The sequence below is a fragment of the Eschscholzia californica genome, unplaced genomic scaffold (assembly GCF_041429995.1).
Source record: "Eschscholzia californica isolate CP2 unplaced genomic scaffold, dmEscCali1.0.p SCAF_4, whole genome shotgun sequence".
In the NCBI taxonomy this organism is placed as follows: Eukaryota; Viridiplantae; Streptophyta; class Magnoliopsida; order Ranunculales; family Papaveraceae; genus Eschscholzia; species Eschscholzia californica.
This window is the reverse complement of record NW_028238461.1, coordinates 3214106-3230884: the sequence shown is the minus strand read 5'-3', so window position 1 is coordinate 3230884 and position 16779 is coordinate 3214106. Positions and strand designations below refer to the sequence as shown.

General features: G+C 37.8%; 3 protein-coding genes across 5 annotated transcripts; 1 reads left to right on the top strand and 2 right to left on the bottom strand.

Moving 5' to 3' along the window:
• Positions 1-646: 646 nt before the first annotated feature.
• LOC147541610 (E3 ubiquitin-protein ligase DIS1-like) lies at positions 647-4345 on the top strand. Of its 3 annotated transcripts, none has more exons than XM_086633925.1 (4): positions 647-1149; positions 1928-2152; positions 2772-3158; positions 3655-4345. In XM_086633925.1, the coding sequence occupies exons 2-4, from the start codon at positions 1943-1945 to the stop codon at positions 3973-3975; spliced, it is 918 nt and encodes a 305-aa protein (XP_086490051.1). In that variant the 5' UTR covers positions 647-1149; positions 1928-1942; the 3' UTR covers positions 3976-4345. The 3 variants fall into 3 exon arrangements, with proteins under 3 accessions (XP_086490051.1, XP_086490052.1, XP_086490050.1); XM_086633926.1 differs by having other exon boundaries at positions 714-1069; XM_086633924.1 differs by lacking the exon at positions 647-1149 and having other exon boundaries at positions 1866-2152.
• Positions 4346-5326: 981 nt separating this feature from the next.
• LOC147541609 (uridine 5'-monophosphate synthase-like) lies at positions 5327-8060 on the bottom strand. The gene is made up of 6 exons (XM_086633923.1): positions 7032-8060; positions 6802-6885; positions 6334-6416; positions 6162-6249; positions 5817-6071; positions 5327-5588 (listed from the first exon to the last, which is right to left on the bottom strand). The coding sequence occupies exons 1-6, from the start codon at positions 7836-7838 to the stop codon at positions 5454-5456; spliced, it is 1452 nt and encodes a 483-aa protein (XP_086490049.1). The 5' UTR covers positions 7839-8060; the 3' UTR covers positions 5327-5453.
• Positions 8061-13113: 5053 nt separating this feature from the next.
• On the bottom strand, positions 13114-15084 carry LOC147541608 (uncharacterized). Its single transcript, XM_086636922.1, has 2 exons — positions 14950-15084; positions 13114-14767 (listed from the first exon to the last, which is right to left on the bottom strand). The coding sequence occupies exons 1-2, from the start codon at positions 15076-15078 to the stop codon at positions 14282-14284; spliced, it is 615 nt and encodes a 204-aa protein (XP_086493048.1). The 5' UTR covers positions 15079-15084; the 3' UTR covers positions 13114-14281.
• Positions 15085-16779: the final 1695 nt, after the last annotated feature.

The window sequence follows — 16779 nt, the reverse complement described above, 5'->3', positions numbered from 1 at the left end:
AAAAAATGTATTAGGGTTTCTAGGGGAGAAGGAGGTGCGGCCGAAGAAGATGAATAAAAGGGATTAGGGTTTGAAAAGTATAATTCCAGAAGCATCGCTAGAAAGTGTTGCTGGCACCCCTTCCTCACTGTCCCAAGGCCTATGGGGGTGCCATTTACACTTTGGAGGGGCGTTTTATTACCTATAAAAATTCATTATTATTTAACCTCTAAAAATTTCTGAAGTGAATATAGCCCCTCAAACTAACCGAGTAGTTAAAAAACAATTTAATTTACCCCCTAAACTGACTCTTTTATTGCAGATTACCCCCTAAACTAACTGTTTTTGTATTATTAGGGATGAATAATTCATATTGGCCCTCTAACTTATCTATTTTATCGTATATTAAGTCCCTAAAATACTACAAAAGAAAAATAAAAATATTAAATTTCGACAGATTTGTAAGATTTCCACACAGACCGAAACGTTTCCACTTTTGGACCGACCGAAATTTCCACCAATCAAAATTTCGTTTCTCGAGTAAAAGAGAATGAACTAAAATCAAAGAATTCATGGGAAGGTCCATTAGTAAAAATGGGGCCTGTAAAACTACTCATGGGGAATATTGGAGTGGTATAATAATGTCTAAATGATGGAGTATCCAATAACACCCAACTAGATATGATGATGCCTCAACTTTCAGTTTTAAATGTTGTCACACTATTTCCGGGTCCATCACTCTCTCCCTCTTTCCACTCTACTTTCTCTCTCTCTACTTGCTCAAAATCAAATTTGTCTTTTGGCGCTTCCTCTCTCACTCTTATTTCTATGGTTTAAAAGCACCAATCAAATCGTACTCTTTTGAATTGATTTACACACAGTGTTTGAATATTCCAAGAAGAGATTATATAGAGAGAGAGAGACTTCAAAGTCTCACATATCTACCCTTCTCTCCTTTTCTTTTCTGGTTATCCCAGGCAGGAGTAATTGATTTCAGAGGCTCCTCCTCCTCTTTTATATCAACAACAACAACCAACTTTAATTCAAAATTCTCTCACTTCTTTTACTTCCCTTTCTGTTGTTAAATAAGGTTAGGGTTTTTCAATTCCCTTTCTGGGGTTTTCCTATATTCTTCTCTTTTTTCATTTAAGCGGCATTCCTTCTCCTAAGGTATTATTACTGTTGAAAAGGAACTTCTTTTCGGTTTTGATTTTCGATTTCATTGAATATATTCGGTCAAGTTTTGATTTTTCTGTAGATGTTGGGGTTAAAAATGAAATCTTTATAGACTATTTTATCTTTAGTTTCAACTTTGAAGTCTGGATCTATTTTCTGTTAGATTTGTATGGGTTTGATATTTTAGGGTTTTATTCATTTCAGTATATGTTCCTTCCCCCATTCCCAATTTTTGTTGCTCGGAAATTCATGTTAATCTAAGTAATGGGTTATATTAAGAACATGGGTTTGATCAAATTATCTTGATGATCTATAAAGTTATGGCCAACATTTATTATTTGATAAATCTATTAAGTGAACCTTAAATGTGGTTTTCAAATTAAAAAACAAATCAGTAAGATTTCTACAATCTGTTCCAGAGATCTGGTTATATGTCCTGTGTCAAGACTTAATGAGTGAGTTCGGTATTATCGAAAAGCTATATCAGAACTGCCTTCTGTGAGGGAAATGAGAAATGAGAAGATCCTTATAGTTCTTTTGAAAGCGAGATGTTACGTTTATGTGCATTCTATGTTATATGACTATATCTCGTATTACACGAGGGTCTGGATTAGACCATGTCAATGTGATAGTTATGGCTAAACGCGCATCTAGAATATATCCTCAGATGAATGCGTCTTTCAAATGTGTGAAGGAATCATTAGAAAGTAGATACTTGCTGATCATCACTTTTTGAATTCTGTTTTTATATTTTGTATCAATGTTGGAACAGTTAACTGGTGGATTAATGGCAACTGGAAATGCTTGTTTTGATGACATTCGGACAAATCCTGAAATTATTTATGCTCCCCAAAATGAAGAAATGCTTGAAGTGACTGAAAATGTTAACGAGCCTTTTCAACATGGTTTGAAACCTAATGTGGTCGTTGCTAGCAGTGTTCGCGACCTATTGGAGTGCCCAGTATGTCTAAATGCCATGTACCCTCCTATTCATCAGGTACGATTGTATCCCGATCCCAATAATGAACGTAAGAAATACAACTAGTGTTTATGCTTTTCTTGATTATTGATGAAAAAAGTCTCATGTGTTATAGATATTCCATTTTGTTGACACCTACTTGAGCAAAGTCGAACACGGGGAAACATAGTACATACCCATCCTTCTTGATTACTGTCCAGATGCATGGGGACTCATGTCTGACCCCTTTATGCCCTTACGAATGGATGAACTTGTAAAGACTGACTGTCATAGTGTATTATCCCCAAAAATTTACTTTGAACAATTATATCTTACATCCCTTCTTTCTTCAACCGATGCTGCTGCTTTGTAATTCCTTCCTCGCGCATAGCTGGTTGACTCGTTGCTACAAGGATAGTGATTTGTTTTTTGTACATGAACGGGAATTAGAGGGTAATACGATTTTTAAGTTGAGTAAGTAGTAGTAGGTTGCTAGAAACACACAAAATTGCCTCAACTCAGCAAGTTCTACAGCACTATCAATATTGCAGATTTGGTTATTTTAGAGATTCGTGACTTAAACGTTTGAGATTCACTTTTGTGTTGTTTACTCGTCGCAATTTTCTTCATGTTCCTCAGTCCTTTTTAATGCTTGCAGTGTTCAAATGGTCATACATTATGTTCTGGATGCAAACCAAGAGTGCATAACCGGTGCCCCACATGTAGGCACGAACTTGGCAATATAAGATGTCTTGCATTGGAGAAGGTGGCAGCTTCTCTTGATCTCCCATGTAAATACCAAAGTTTTGGTTGCATGGGAATATATCCTTACTACAGCAAGCTTAAACATGAATCGCAATGCACATTCAGACCTTACAATTGTCCGTATGCGGGTTCTGAGTGCACTGTTATTGGCAATATTCCATTTCTTGTGGCCCATCTGAAAGATGATCATAAGGTTGACATGCACAATGGGAGCACCTTCAATCATCGCTATGTGAAATCTAATCCGCACGAGGTCGAGAATGCTACATGGATGCTCACAGTATGTATTTCTTAGTCACTCACTTACTACTAATGTAATTTGGGTCTCATTTAGTTCAGAATTAGAAACAAGTTTTCACAGAGCGATATTGTTCATGATCCAAGAACTTGTTTCACGTACTAAACACTGGATTTAGGTTATGTCTGAATTAGTTTTTGACTACATTTTTTGGTGCACAAATGAAATGGGTCCTGAGACTGGGAACAGATACAAATCATACAATATCATTGAAACAACTTATACCCACTTCAGATTTCGGGTTGTTGGATGATTATATCAGAAAACAACCTAAGACATATTTCTTTTTAATACGAAACAAACACCGCCTTACTATCTCAGTTCCTTTATCTTCCCCACTGGTATATTAATATACACACACACTATGAAGCAAGCACCACCTTACTTTCTCAGTTCTTTTATCTTTCCCTAAATTATTATTCAGGTGAATTGGTTTTGGATACGTGACATAAGTTAGAAATCGTTTTGGTATATGTAGGTTTTCAGTTGCTTTGGTCAGTACTTCTGCCTACATTTTGAAGCCTTCCAACTAGGGATTGCTCCTGTTTATATAGCATTTTTGCGATTTATGGGTGACGAAAACGAAGCCAAGAACTACAACTACAGTCTTGAAGTAGGTGGGAATGGAAGGAAAATGGTCTGGCAAGGTGTTCCAAGGAGCGTAAGGGACAGCCATAGGAAAGTTCGAGACAGTTTCGACGGACTTATAATCCAAAGGAACATGGCTCTCTTCTTTTCAGGTGGGGACAGAAAAGAGTTGAAGCTTAGAGTTACTGGGAGGATTTGGAAAGAACAGTAAGGATGTTCTTTCATATAATCTCTCTTTCTTTTGGCAATTAGTGTATTCCTTTCGTGTATTCTGTTTTTTGGATTGAAGAAGGCAAACCCTCTTTGCTTGTCAGAATGCATCGAATACCTGCGGAAATACTTCATACTATATACATATATAGAAGTGATACACATTGTCATTTCAGTGACCTTATTAGTAGAAATGATTGTATCTTTTGAGTAAACAGTAAACTGTCTATGCAACCACTATGAACGGATAAGATATATGCTTCACGTCCGTTCTTGCGCACTCAAATAATCTGTCCTTGTACTTGTTTTGAAAACCAACTATCCAGATAGAACTGTGCTGACTTCAGAGTGTCGGTTGTGTTTATTCTCTACACTTTGTTACCTCTCTGACTTGTTAAATCTTCTAATAAATATTTTTCTTGAGTGCACAAGTAAATTTCAGATCAAAATGATTCAGTTTGAGACTCAGACCCCTAAAAAACCTTCGTTTCTGAGGAGCATACGAATCTTGAAATTCTGCAAAAGTCAACTATTAGCCATGTCTGTTGCCAAGCTTGGTTTATATTCTTCCCTGCACTAAAAAAGCAACTCACCTTGCCATGATGTATGCTATTAGATGACTGCTAACCTTTTGTTTACTAGTTTTTAAACGGAAAATGCTAGGGAATAAGAAAAGCTTGGCAGATTATAGGCAGAAATGCTATATGGATTGTCGTGATTACTAATTATTCTTACGGCCGAGTCTGTAAAAGGTCCTTGAATAGGTGATAGAGAAAGAAGAGGGAGGAGAAATAGGAAAGCTTTGCCACGATCACAAGACTGAATTATGATTTTAGATTCTACTTGGATCGATCTCTCATCACTGGACTGGATTTTGGAGAAAGGAAGAGTAAGATATACTGAAATTGAGAGACAAAAAGGTAGAAAGAGAAAGGGAACGATCATTTGAATAGGTGAGTGAGAGAGCACACGATCAATGACTGAAGTGGCGGTGGCAAGAGTTTGTGGTGGTTGCCGGAGTTTTTTTGTTTTGGATGAATAAACTTTTGCCCCCAAAAAAATTTGTCAAAATTCACAATCTTCCTAAAAAATTATAATCAAGTTTCATATTAGAAAAATAAATATCAAATTCCTGAAAGTGTATGAAGATTCATAAATCTCTGTGCGGAGTTTCACATTTAAGATTTCGTAAATTTGTTTATCATCAACCTGAAGATGTCGGACACATTCTAAAAGAAAGAAGAAAAAAAAGACTAATTTGATACTCCCATCGTAGATAATAGATCAGAAACAAAATTTAATCAATAATATGGGAAATGAAACAGCAAAATAAGATGGGCACATCATTCCTCTGACAACCAAATCTTTTATTAATAAAACAAAACAAAGCCCAAACCATCTTCAAGTACAACAGATGTGGAAAATTTAAGATCAAACCTTCCTTTGCAAACAATGGAAGTCAAAAATGAGGGGGGGTATTTAGAAGCTTTCGCACCTTGCCTTATAGGCATCCCATCCTTGAAGACGATACTCTCGAGCTACCTCAGCTGGGTTTGCTGCCTTTATAATCCCACGACCAACTATTATCATGTCACTACCCCTTTCATAAATTACCTATAAGAAGTAATAAACTCATGTCAAGTTTTCTGATATGGTTAATATTTACCTTAAGCTATTTGTAAGGTTCACAAAATCATTCCATCTACACACCATGTCAATTTTCCCATTAAGATAAATATAAAAATTTCCCACTAAGTTAAATCGTTGCAAGGGAAATAACAAGATTAAGGGAAGACCCAATGAAAGTAGGAAAAAAGATTTGATGATGGAAGAGAAACTCACAGAATGAGGAGTATTGTATTGTTGACCGAGTGCGTCCCCTCCAGTAACCATTTGAACTCCAGGAGTTGCATGAATTAATGCTGGATTACCAGGGCCACCTTTCCAGGAAGCTGGGTTAACTGAGATGAAGCCAATTACAAAATCTGGATGATCTTCGGCAATTTTTGCAGCTGCAGCTGTGTAATCCCCTGTGGCAAGGTTACCAGCTGAGCTCATTTCAGCAAGCAGTAAGAGTCCCCTACCACGAGGCAAGCCCTAGAATAATGAAATCGCAAAAAAAATATCATGGTTATGGAAGTGATACTGATGATCAGTATGATTCTGAAAAAACTTACAAATTCTTACCTTCAATTTAAGGCCATCCACGATTCCTGGGCCTGAGATTATGTGTGCATTAACAATATCTGCCCAGTCCAGTATGCGAAAGATACCTCTGAAAACAATAGCAATGCGTCAAACTAGGTGAGAGAGGTTGCCGGGTTATAGAGAAACAAAGAGAAGAAGAAATAGACCTTACCCTTCATACTGCATAGTTACAGTATTTCCAATGTCAGCAAACTTGCGATCTTCAAATATCAAGAAATTATGTTTCTCTGCTATCTTCAATGCAAACAATAAACTTAGTTCACTATTTAGCTGATGGAAATAAATCTGATTCTAACATAAGACCGATGAAGAAAAAAAACGTCAGTCAACAGTATTGTACAAACAGGAAGAAGTAGATAAGAAACCGTCTAGACACAAGAAGTCTCTCCGAGTGCCTTTGAAACATGCTTAGTCTAAGAGACTGCCTCTTACACCAGTAAATGCAGTTTCTTTAACTAATATTACCCAACTATTGTGTTATAAAAGATTCCCGGCATTCATCAAAATGACATCCTAAGCATAAGAAGTTAGCATGTACTAGAGCAACCTATTCCCGGCTATACTCACTACAAAATGAATCGTAAAATAATTTGCTAAATGCACAAACTTGAAAACATACCGAGCGAAGCCGAGAGCCGAAATCTGGTGTAAAATCAGGCAATATATCAACATGGGTTTTCAATAAACAAATTTCTGGTCCAACCTGCAACAACAAAAACAACAGTTGATTTTTTGTGGGGATTCAATTTGTATACTTAAATTCTATCTTTTCGGTTGGATAAAGAGAGTGTGATTATAAACCCTAAAAATGATCAAATATACCCAGAAAGAAAGAAAGAAAGTAGAGACCTTTTCAGCAATGGCAAGTAATTCAGCAGCAGTAGAAACATCAGCAGCCAAACAAAGATTACTCTCTTTAGCAGCCATGACTTCAAAAAGCTTCTTCCCAGTTGGATTCTTTGCCATCTTCGCTCTCTCAACATAAGAAGAAGAAGAAGAAGAAGAAACCCTAATTTTTTGTTTAGGTGCCACAGATGATGTTACTGGAACAGAAACCTTCTTATTCTCATTCAAAAACTTTTTCACTTCCATCTCAATCTCCTCTGAAACCTTACCATGTTTCCTCAAAATCTCAACCATTTCAGTAAGTTTAATCATAGAATGCAAACGAATCCCATTATCAGCAAGATTCTCTCTTCCTCCTTGTTCACGATCAATCAAAACAACAGCATCAGTGACCTTCAACCCAACCGCTTTAAGTGGGGCAGCGGTTTCTAACACAGAAGTACCACTAGTAACAAGATCTTCAATGATCAAACAAGGTTGATTAACCCTAAAAGAACCTTCAATGGCTTTTGATGTACCATAATCTTTAATCTCTTTACGGCGCATAACCATGGGAATGTTTTTAGAGAGAGAAACACAAGTAGCTATTGGAAGAGCAGTGTAAGGAACACCGCAGACGAGTTCGAAAGTGGTGGTGGTGGTGGAAGAGATGGAAGAAATGAGAAGGTCTGAGATTTGAGAGAGGAGAGATGGGTAAGAGACGATAAGACGAAGGTCTATGTAGATTGGGGAAAAGATACCTGATTTGAGTTTGAAATTTCCAAACTTTACTGCTTCAATGTCGTGGAGTTGAAGAACAAGGGACTCCATTTTGACAGTCGATGATAAATTAAAAGCTTTCTCTGTTTGTGTTTCAGTGAAGAGTGAAGAAGAAGAAGAGGGAAATGGGTGAGGGAGAAATGAGTTTGGTGGGGAATGCTTTTTTGTATACGGAGGAATATATTTTTCTTTTTTCCTCGGGGAGGGTCTCGAGGAGAAGAGAGAGAGAGAATCCTAAACGATTTGCTGCCAACCGCACTCACATTTTTAATAGAATTTTTTGATGAAAGGCCCAAATTTTGGGCCCAAATACAAAAAAAAACTCAATAAGGTTTAATATCTCACCCAAAACCCAATAATCAAATAATAACTCATATCAAACCCAAATACACATCCCAATGTGCAATCCGGGCCCAACTCTTATCTCTAAGATTTCCTATTTTCTTCTAAACCCTCTTTTGCCCTCCTATATATATCCCTCAACTCTAACAACTCATATCTTTCTCTCTCAAAAATCTGATTTACTTTCTCTCTCCAAAATCTGTTTCACTTTATCTCTCTACATAAACCCAAATACAAACCCTATTTTTCCACCTTCATCTATCTACAGTCTTCATCTCTTCGATCATCATCTTCGTTTTCACGTTTCTCTCTCTAATATTGTCATCATCTTCATTCAGTCATCACCTACAGACACAAACCGAGATACAAACCCTCTTATTCCTTCAGTCATCATCTTCTTTCAGCCATCAACTTGTTCGTTTCTAGACTCATCAACTTGTTCGAATCACCATCTTCTTGTCCTATAAATCCAGGTAACTGTTGATGTTGAATCTCTTTTTTATGAGATTTTATGCTCTTGTTCTTCCTTCTCGTCTACTGTTTAGTTTCTGGAATGTCCGTACAGTTCTATCGCTGTCCGTACAATCTTTTGGTTTCTGGTACAACTTTAAAGTTTGTTTTAACATTTTCTAAAATGTCTGAACACTTTGTACATGTTACAAGTACTTTATCATGTGTTAACACATTTGTTTCATAGCTATTGAATTAGCAGTTAGACCAACATTTGATAGAATGATTAGACATTGCTTCAACATTTGATAGAATGATTAGACATTGCTTCTTGGACCACCTGATTATACCACATATTCGAATCATTCAGTATAATGTTATCCATCATTTTCACATAAACTCACACATTTCATATAATTCTACGACATTCTTTTTGATAAATAAACATTCATACGCATGTCAAAACATTTTCCCCGATGTTTAGTCATTACATTAGATGTTCACACATTTGTTAACATTTTAATACAATTGATGATACTTTCATAACATTTTATTCAATTTTGCAGTATGGAAACTGAAAGGTCACTTTCTACATCTCAAAATAATGAGAAGAAGTTAGTATGTGACTCATGGGGCGACGTATTTACGGAGATTGGGCAAATATTCCCCGGTGGTGTCATAGCTTTTCGACACGCTCTTGGTCGATATACCATTGCAACCAAGAACAACTACAAATATATCAAGGATGAACCAGGTCGTGTGACTGCCGTTTGTTCCAAACCCGGATGTAATTGGAGAGTGCACGGGGTTGCACCATTGGGATGTAAATCCGTGTTTCTGTTGAAAGAGTACGAACTGAATCACGATTGTCTCGATGTTGTTCTCAAACCTGCGGATCCCAAGTTGTCTAGTAAACTTGTTGGCAGCCTAATGGATGAAGACATCAGAAAACACCCAAATTGGAGTACTGCTGAAGTTAAAGAAAAGTTTCAAGACGATTACGGTGTTGAGTTGACCTATTATTTTTCTTACGGTGGTAAGAAGGTAGCCATGGACAAAGTATTTGGGCAGGAGGGTGATTCCTATGCAAAGTTGAAGTGGTACGTAGATGCTTTGGAGACTACTAATCCCAATAGCATAATTGATTTGCAAATCGAACCCACTACCAACAGATTTGTCCGAGTTTTTATTGCCCTTCACGCATCTATCCTTGGGTTTCAACACTGTCGCCCTGTGATCTATATTGATGGAACATTCGCCAAAACTCGTTTTAATGGCTGCATTTTGGCTGCGGTTACCAAGGACGGAAACAACGGTATGTTTTCATTTTCACATCACATGTTAACATTCTAATGTTCCTGCTAACACGTGACAAAATGTTAGAACATGATCAATAGTGACGCGTCATAGAAAAAGATGCGGCGCAATTTATTGAAGTCATACCTCATTCCCAAATATGGTTTTACATTTCCGGAAATGCTTATGCACTTTTGATTCATGCATCAACAGAACTAATTTTGTATTTCATTTTTTTTTGTTAGGTCTTTTCCCCATTGCTTACGCAGTTGTGGACATTGAGAATGATCATAATTGGGATTGGTTTCTGCAAAATTTGAAATTAGCAGTGGATCCGATGAAACGTTACACCTTTATTTCGGATAGACATGCTGGAATTCTAAAAGGCGTGAAGAACGTTTTTCCCACCGCTCATCACTCATTCTGTGCTTGGCACTTACGATGTAATCTGAACTTGAGGATACGTAACGGGGCGCGCCAGTCACGTTATTTTCAGAGTCTTATGTTTACGGCGGCACGGGCATTACCCGAGAGCGAGTATCACGCAACCATTGAACAAATGGTTGAGATGGGTGGAACCAATGTCGAGAGGTTTTTCCAATCCCTTAATCCGGAATCATGGGCAGATTCCTTTTTCCCATGGGATAGGTATTTTGTTTTCTCTTTTTCAGTTATTTTTTAACATTATTCATATCTTTCTGTTATGAATGGACATTTTTTCATGTGTTTCGACAGGCATATACATGTTTATACATTTCGCGAAATGTTTTAACACGACACGATTTTTTACAAGCATCCCATTTAATGTTTTTCCACAGGTATGGCGCCATCACTTCCCAACTGTCTGAGAGCTTCAACAACATGGTCAAGAAAGCCCGTGTGCTCCCTATTACAGCATTGTTGGATGCCATAAGACAGAAGATTATGAACAAGATGAGAAAGCATAGAGACGCTGCTATTGGATGGAATACATTTCTTTGCCCATCCATTAACTTGGAGCAACAAGCGAAATACAAAGTTGCGGAGACTTGGAGATACGTCGAGGCAGCCCCACTTGTTTATGAAGTATATTCGACTCCACGCCATTCCGTAAATCTTGGTACTCTCACATGCTCTTGTCGGCGTTGGCAAGTAGATTCGCTTCCGTGCCAACATGCAATGTTATGCATCAACAAGACTCGTGGTGATAGTACATGTTTTTACGATCCGGTCTGGACCGTGGAGGCTTACAGGAACACATACCAACATTGTGTTTACCCCGTTCTAAATTTTGACGAACCATATACTTTTGATCCATTAACCAAGACTCTTCCTCCACTAGTTAAAAGGGCACCAGGCAGACCACGTACAACAAGGTTGCAGAGTTCCGGAGATGTTACCAGGAGGAAAAGAATCTGTCGCAGGTGCAACCAACCCGCTTATCACAACAGTGCGACATGTCGAGCCCAACTGTAGTTCTCATTTTCCTAAATGATCGAACATTCACCAAAATGTATCAACATGTACCAGAATGTTGTTACATTGTGCTCAATGTTTTACTAAAATCTTTTGGTCTTTAGTACATATATTTTTGTCTAGTGAATATGTGATAACATTCTACAAAATGTTCAGTGAATGAATTCCTACATGTCTAGCTATTATTTACAATGTGTCAACATTATGAAGTTTTTTGAATACATTCTAAAAAATGAAGGTTCATGGGCCCATATTTCCAGAGACATTTGTCAATATGTCCAACCATTAAGAGGAATGTTCTAACATGTAAGTGTATGTTCTTTCCTGGAACAAACTTTAAGGGGACAATGCATGTCACACATGATGTTGAAGAAAAATAATAATATATTCAAATTTACTTCCTTTAGTTTTAACATAAATATCCCATCCAAAATCATTGTATGTCGTTAACCTCCCAAAATAATTTACAAACCATCATTGTTTGTAATCTAATCAATAATGAAGTCGTTTCGGGTTTAGTGAACATAACCCGTTACCTCAACAACTACTTCATTTTTGATTAAAAGATCTTTTACCAAAAAAACATATTCACGGCAACCACACTTTCAACATCTGGCCATCCTCCAAGATATTGTGTTCTCCTTCAATATATTGTGGGTGATCATAGCCCTCTTCCTTTGTGCCCGGGAGACCCAATCTGGGTTTTTTGTACGCTGTTTGGGTCCAGTAATCATGCAGTCATCCACTAGCTCTTCAATTTTCAAAATAACAAATAGACCGCAATCCGGACTGTTCAAGACACAAATGGAATGTTAAAGCATAACCAAAAATGTTGCTACATTCCCACACAAAACAAAAACATTATGTTAAATGACGTGTCTTTTTATCAATTGTATGAAAACATAAAAGGGTTTTGTTCAACATTTCGCGGAATGTTTGAACAGTTTCAAACTAATTAAAGCATGCATCTTAATGTTGGGAACAAATAAAGATTGAAAACACTTACTTTTCTCCCTGAGTTGGGAATTCTGGCTCCCCAAGAACATCAGCATATTTTTGTTGGGTTCCATACATTGTGAATCCCACCTCTTCCATTACATCCTCAATATATGCCGCGTACTCCCTGGCATTTTCGTAACACTCCTTGGCCATCTTCTTATCAAATGACATTGAATCATAATGGGTCCACCGATGGAGAAATACATTATATACCAATAGTGTCCAGTGCCCCCCCTTGCGGCGTCTCCCGTTGTTGGTTGGCAGATAGGTGCACACACAAATAATATCTCCGGTTTCCCAACATTATTACTCAACGTACGATTGAGCATTCTTTCGATTGAAGGTTGGTTGACCTCGGACTTGATCATCGTCTGTAGAACATACACAAAGTTATCAAAATGTTCACTCATATAAAAGATGATGATAGGAAAACATTCTAATCACTAAACTCACATAGATTTCTGATGGTAGGCATAGGACACTCTTTTCTTTCAAATCCTCGTGATTAGTGACGAAGGAACTCGCCCAGTTAATAATTTGTGAGTCGCACTCCAGATTCATCATCAACATATCTAGCTGCTTCCCACAAATGTCGTTGATCCCATCACTGAACCAGACTTTCGTGCTGCAACATTTGAAAAAAACCAGTGTCACATGTGCTAATGTTATGACATTTTTGATAATGCCTGGACATTACAGTAAGCGGATATAAATGCGGAAACACAAACATTAATGTGCGAACATATCTGTAAATGCATGAACATTACAGTAACTTTCTCGTACCTTTTGTTACTTTTCCTGATGAATTCTTCCAACAGGCCCTTTTCTTGTTCCTTCAACTTCTTCCACACCGGGCTTCTTTTCCAGTTACCTAGCTTCTCACCTTCCTCCTCTGCTGCTGACCTTCCGCCTCCCAACTCTACAATTTCTTCTACATTAATTGTCTTTTTCTTCTCGAGTTGTTTTGCTTTCTCGGTCATGGTTCGGGTTCTTGGCTGTGTTTTAACCCTCTTCACCAAAGAGTTTGGTTTGTTTTTATCTTTCTTTTCCACAACTTCAGCCGTTTCAACCTTTGGCTTATCTACAAAATCGTCTTCAGAAGAACTTTCGTTCTCCACGATCTCATAGTTCTCATATACTTTTGCCACTTCACAAACCTCTGAAAAGAAAGCTGAAGGCCAAGTCAGCTGGAAGTCAACTTCTTCCGTCTCATTTTCACCTACATTCAAAAAACTTGGAAAATGCTTTTCACCTGTTCCCACCACCACACGTTTAACTAGTCAACATTCGATAGAAAACCAAATCTTAACATAAATGATTATCCAATTCTTGATCAATATATATAAACGTTATCACGTATGTTCAAACATTTTACGTATTTATGTGGGAGAAGAACACTTACTTGTTTGTTTCTTATTTATTACTTAGCCGACCAGTCTATTGTCGTTCGTGGTAAAAGAAAGTCTTCAATTGTCGTGGTAAAAGACATCGTGGGAGTACGATAGAACTCGTTTACTTACCGTTTATCAAAAAACTTGTAACGATGGCGGAACAATTTATGTTCATACCAATCATCTGACAAGTAAGTAAGAATTTCAGAGAAGATAGATTGATTGCACACAAGTTAATACGTTGCTTAAAAAAAAAAAAACTAGAAATAAAACCAACTTTAATCTAAACAAAGACAATATTCATTACTTTTATAACAGTATCTCAAATGTTGAAGCATTCTGGTATTTGCTCCAACATTTCCAAATTCTTATAAAGCAAAGACAGGAATGTCAACAGAAGTAAAGATTTGCGTGAGCATTTACTCACTTGACCCAGCAACTTGGCTCACTTTCTGCTCCTGGTTTTGCCCCTCCACGGAAGATTGACCCCTTACCAACTCATCAGAAATTGCCTTCTTTCCCTTATTGTCTATTTCTGCTCCTTCAGTTTGGGCTTCGGCATCACTTTCTTTTTCGATGCTGGGTTCTACGTTTACTTGTTCCGGATTTTTTGGGGCTACTTCCTGCTCCACTATCTCCACTCTCCACCTCTTGTCTAACCTCCTCTCCAACATTCACCTCATCTCTACCAACAGTCACCTCATCTCCAACAGTCACCTCATCTCTACCAACCTCTTCTCGAACAGTCACCTCCTCTCCAACAGTCACCTCATCTCTACCAACCTCTTCTCGAACATCCACCTCCCCTCCGACACCAAAATCAAATTCCAAAACATCATTCTTCTCTCCTCTCTCTCTCTTCATCCTCTCAAATTCCTCTCTTAATACTTCTCTCTCTCTCTTTACCATCTCATTCTCTTCTCTCAACCTCTCCACTTCCTCCTTCAACTTTTCTACTTCTTCGTCATTCATCTCCACCACCACCCTCTCAGTGAACTTTAACAACTCTTCCTCTTCAACAGACTCTGGCACCAACTCCACCTTCACCTACAAGGAGGGATACATATGGTTATTATTCAACACCTCTCAAAAAAGTCATACATTTAATTAAATGTGAACAAATTCATACAAATGTTCCAACATTTGCCACAATGTCAATCAGACATCAGTTATGTTAGAACATTTATTAAAATCACAGAGACATTTTAAGAAATGTTACAACAAATTACCTGCTCCTCTGTAATGCTTTCCAGCTCTTCTTCCAGTCCTTTAAGGAAGAATGGCTCGATCATCCATCGAGCTATTCTAGGACTGACCCCTACTTCTCCAACCAGGTCCTCATGGATCCTGGTGTGCATGCAGTACCAGTACTGCAAATAAATTAAACACAAATAGGTCAGAAGTGTTTTTCTGTATCATCACAAGGAATGGAAACACATTTTTTACATTGCCCAAACATTCTACAAAATGTATCAGCATTACAGAAGCCCCAAAAGATTGATGACACATTTTGGAGAATGTCAAAGCAAACTAACTTGATTTATTTGCACTATAAGAAATTATGAAACATTTAAGTGCATTGTAATGAATACTTACAGGGAGAAGAGTCAGGCATCCTGAAGCTTTTGCCGGGTCTTCCGAGTGCTTGTTTATTCTCTCCATCATGTAGGAGTGAATAGCTCTCGCCCATGAAACTCTTTTCATCATTCTCTCCGTTTGGAGATTGTGATAAAAACTCCCGACAACCGAGGAGCCGGCAGCTGAAGCAAACAGGAATGTGGCTGCCATGTACATAATCCATAGTTTCAAGAACTCAATGGCCGGAGCCTTTGTTCTTGCAGCCACATGCAAAGCCTTTTCGATGCTGGGACCCCCAAAAGATGCAGCCTTTCCCTCAACAATACAGTCTTTGAAATACTTGCTCAAAAACTGGTCCTTAGCCACATCTATGGTGACATTGGTTGGGAATGCATCATATATTTGTCCTTCCATTGGGACTCCCAACAACAAAGCAACATCTCCGGGAGTGAACTGAATCAACTTCCCTCCGATGTTGAAGGCTTGGCTCTGTTTGTCATAGCAGTACAGAAGATCATAGATGGCTTTGTTCGGCTTCTCCATCACATTCTCTGTTCGGAAACTAAAACTGGTCACTGCCTTAAATAAGGCCCCGAATGGTGAAGAAAGCAACATCTTCCTTTGCTCTTCAGTAATATATAACTACAATTCCCGCGCCACCTTGAAAACTGCTTTAAAATTACATTTGTAATTAAAAGCAGTTTTCTTCTTCTGCTCCATAGGCTCTTTTGGTTGAGGCTCCACCATGGGCTCTCTCTTCTTGGAAGTATATCCTCGGTGCTTCACACAAAAAGTAACAGATATGTCAGCACATTCTACAAAATATACAACACTACACTGAATGCTACATCACTATAAATAATGTCAGATCATTTTGGAACGTGTCCACACAATAGAGCCTATGCCAATGCTGGTCTACACAAGAATGAAGGATCACTAATTGAAACAACATTTCAAAGAATGTCAGCACACTAACAAATATGCCAAAACATTATATGAAATGTCAAACCACAAACATTAAATACAGGACATGGTCAAAGATGTGTATACAATAAGATACCTTGGCTTGTTTTGGACTTGCAATTTTTTTGCCTTTTTTGCTAGGCCCAGCAGAGGATGGCTCTTCAGCAGCCCTCTTCCTAGGGCTAGCCCTCAGTGGTGTCTGTTGTTTTTGAACAGGAGCATCTCCTTTCTTTGTGTTTGGTTTCACCATCTTTTGTAATCTGCAAAAGCTGTTATGTTTTGTATTAGACACCCACACGTATCAAACAAACACAGAATGTATATACACAATCAAAATGTCTAAACATATACTAATTTCTTTTACATAACCATGAATGTTAAAACAAACACCCATAAATGTCACCATAGAAACCTAAATGTTAAAACAACCCTAACCTAGAAACTTGAGGAAGATTCATGAACACCCAAATGATCTTTCTGTGAAAATGCATGCTTCCGAAATCACAAACAACTATCAA

Excerpts from the sequence above, each read along its gene's own strand:
- LOC147541610 (XM_086633924.1), top strand. The coding sequence starts at position 1,916 with ATGTTGGAACAGTTAACTGGTGGATTAATGGCAACTGGAAATGCTTGT. Across the intron at positions 2,153-2,771 it reads TGTACCCTCCTATTCATCAG|TGTTCAAATGGTCATACATT; the intron begins GTACGATTGTAT and ends TAATGCTTGCAG. Across the intron at positions 3,159-3,654 it reads ATGCTACATGGATGCTCACA|GTTTTCAGTTGCTTTGGTCA; the intron begins GTATGTATTTCT and ends TGGTATATGTAG.
- LOC147541609 (XM_086633923.1), bottom strand. The coding sequence starts at position 7,838 with ATGGAGTCCCTTGTTCTTCAACTCCACGACATTGAAGCAGTAAAGTTT. Across the intron at positions 6,250-6,333 it reads GTAACTATGCAGTATGAAGG|AGGTATCTTTCGCATACTGG; the intron begins GTAAGGTCTATT and ends TATTGTTTTCAG. Across the intron at positions 5,589-5,816 it reads AATACAATACTCCTCATTCT|GTAATTTATGAAAGGGGTAG; the intron begins GTGAGTTTCTCT and ends TACTTCTTATAG.
- LOC147541608 (XM_086636922.1), bottom strand. The coding sequence starts at position 15,078 with ATGCACACCAGGATCCATGAGGACCTGGTTGGAGAAGTAGGGGTCAGT. Across the intron at positions 14,768-14,949 it reads AAAGCATTACAGAGGAGCAG|GTGAAGGTGGAGTTGGTGCC; the intron begins GTAATTTGTTGT and ends CCCTCCTTGTAG.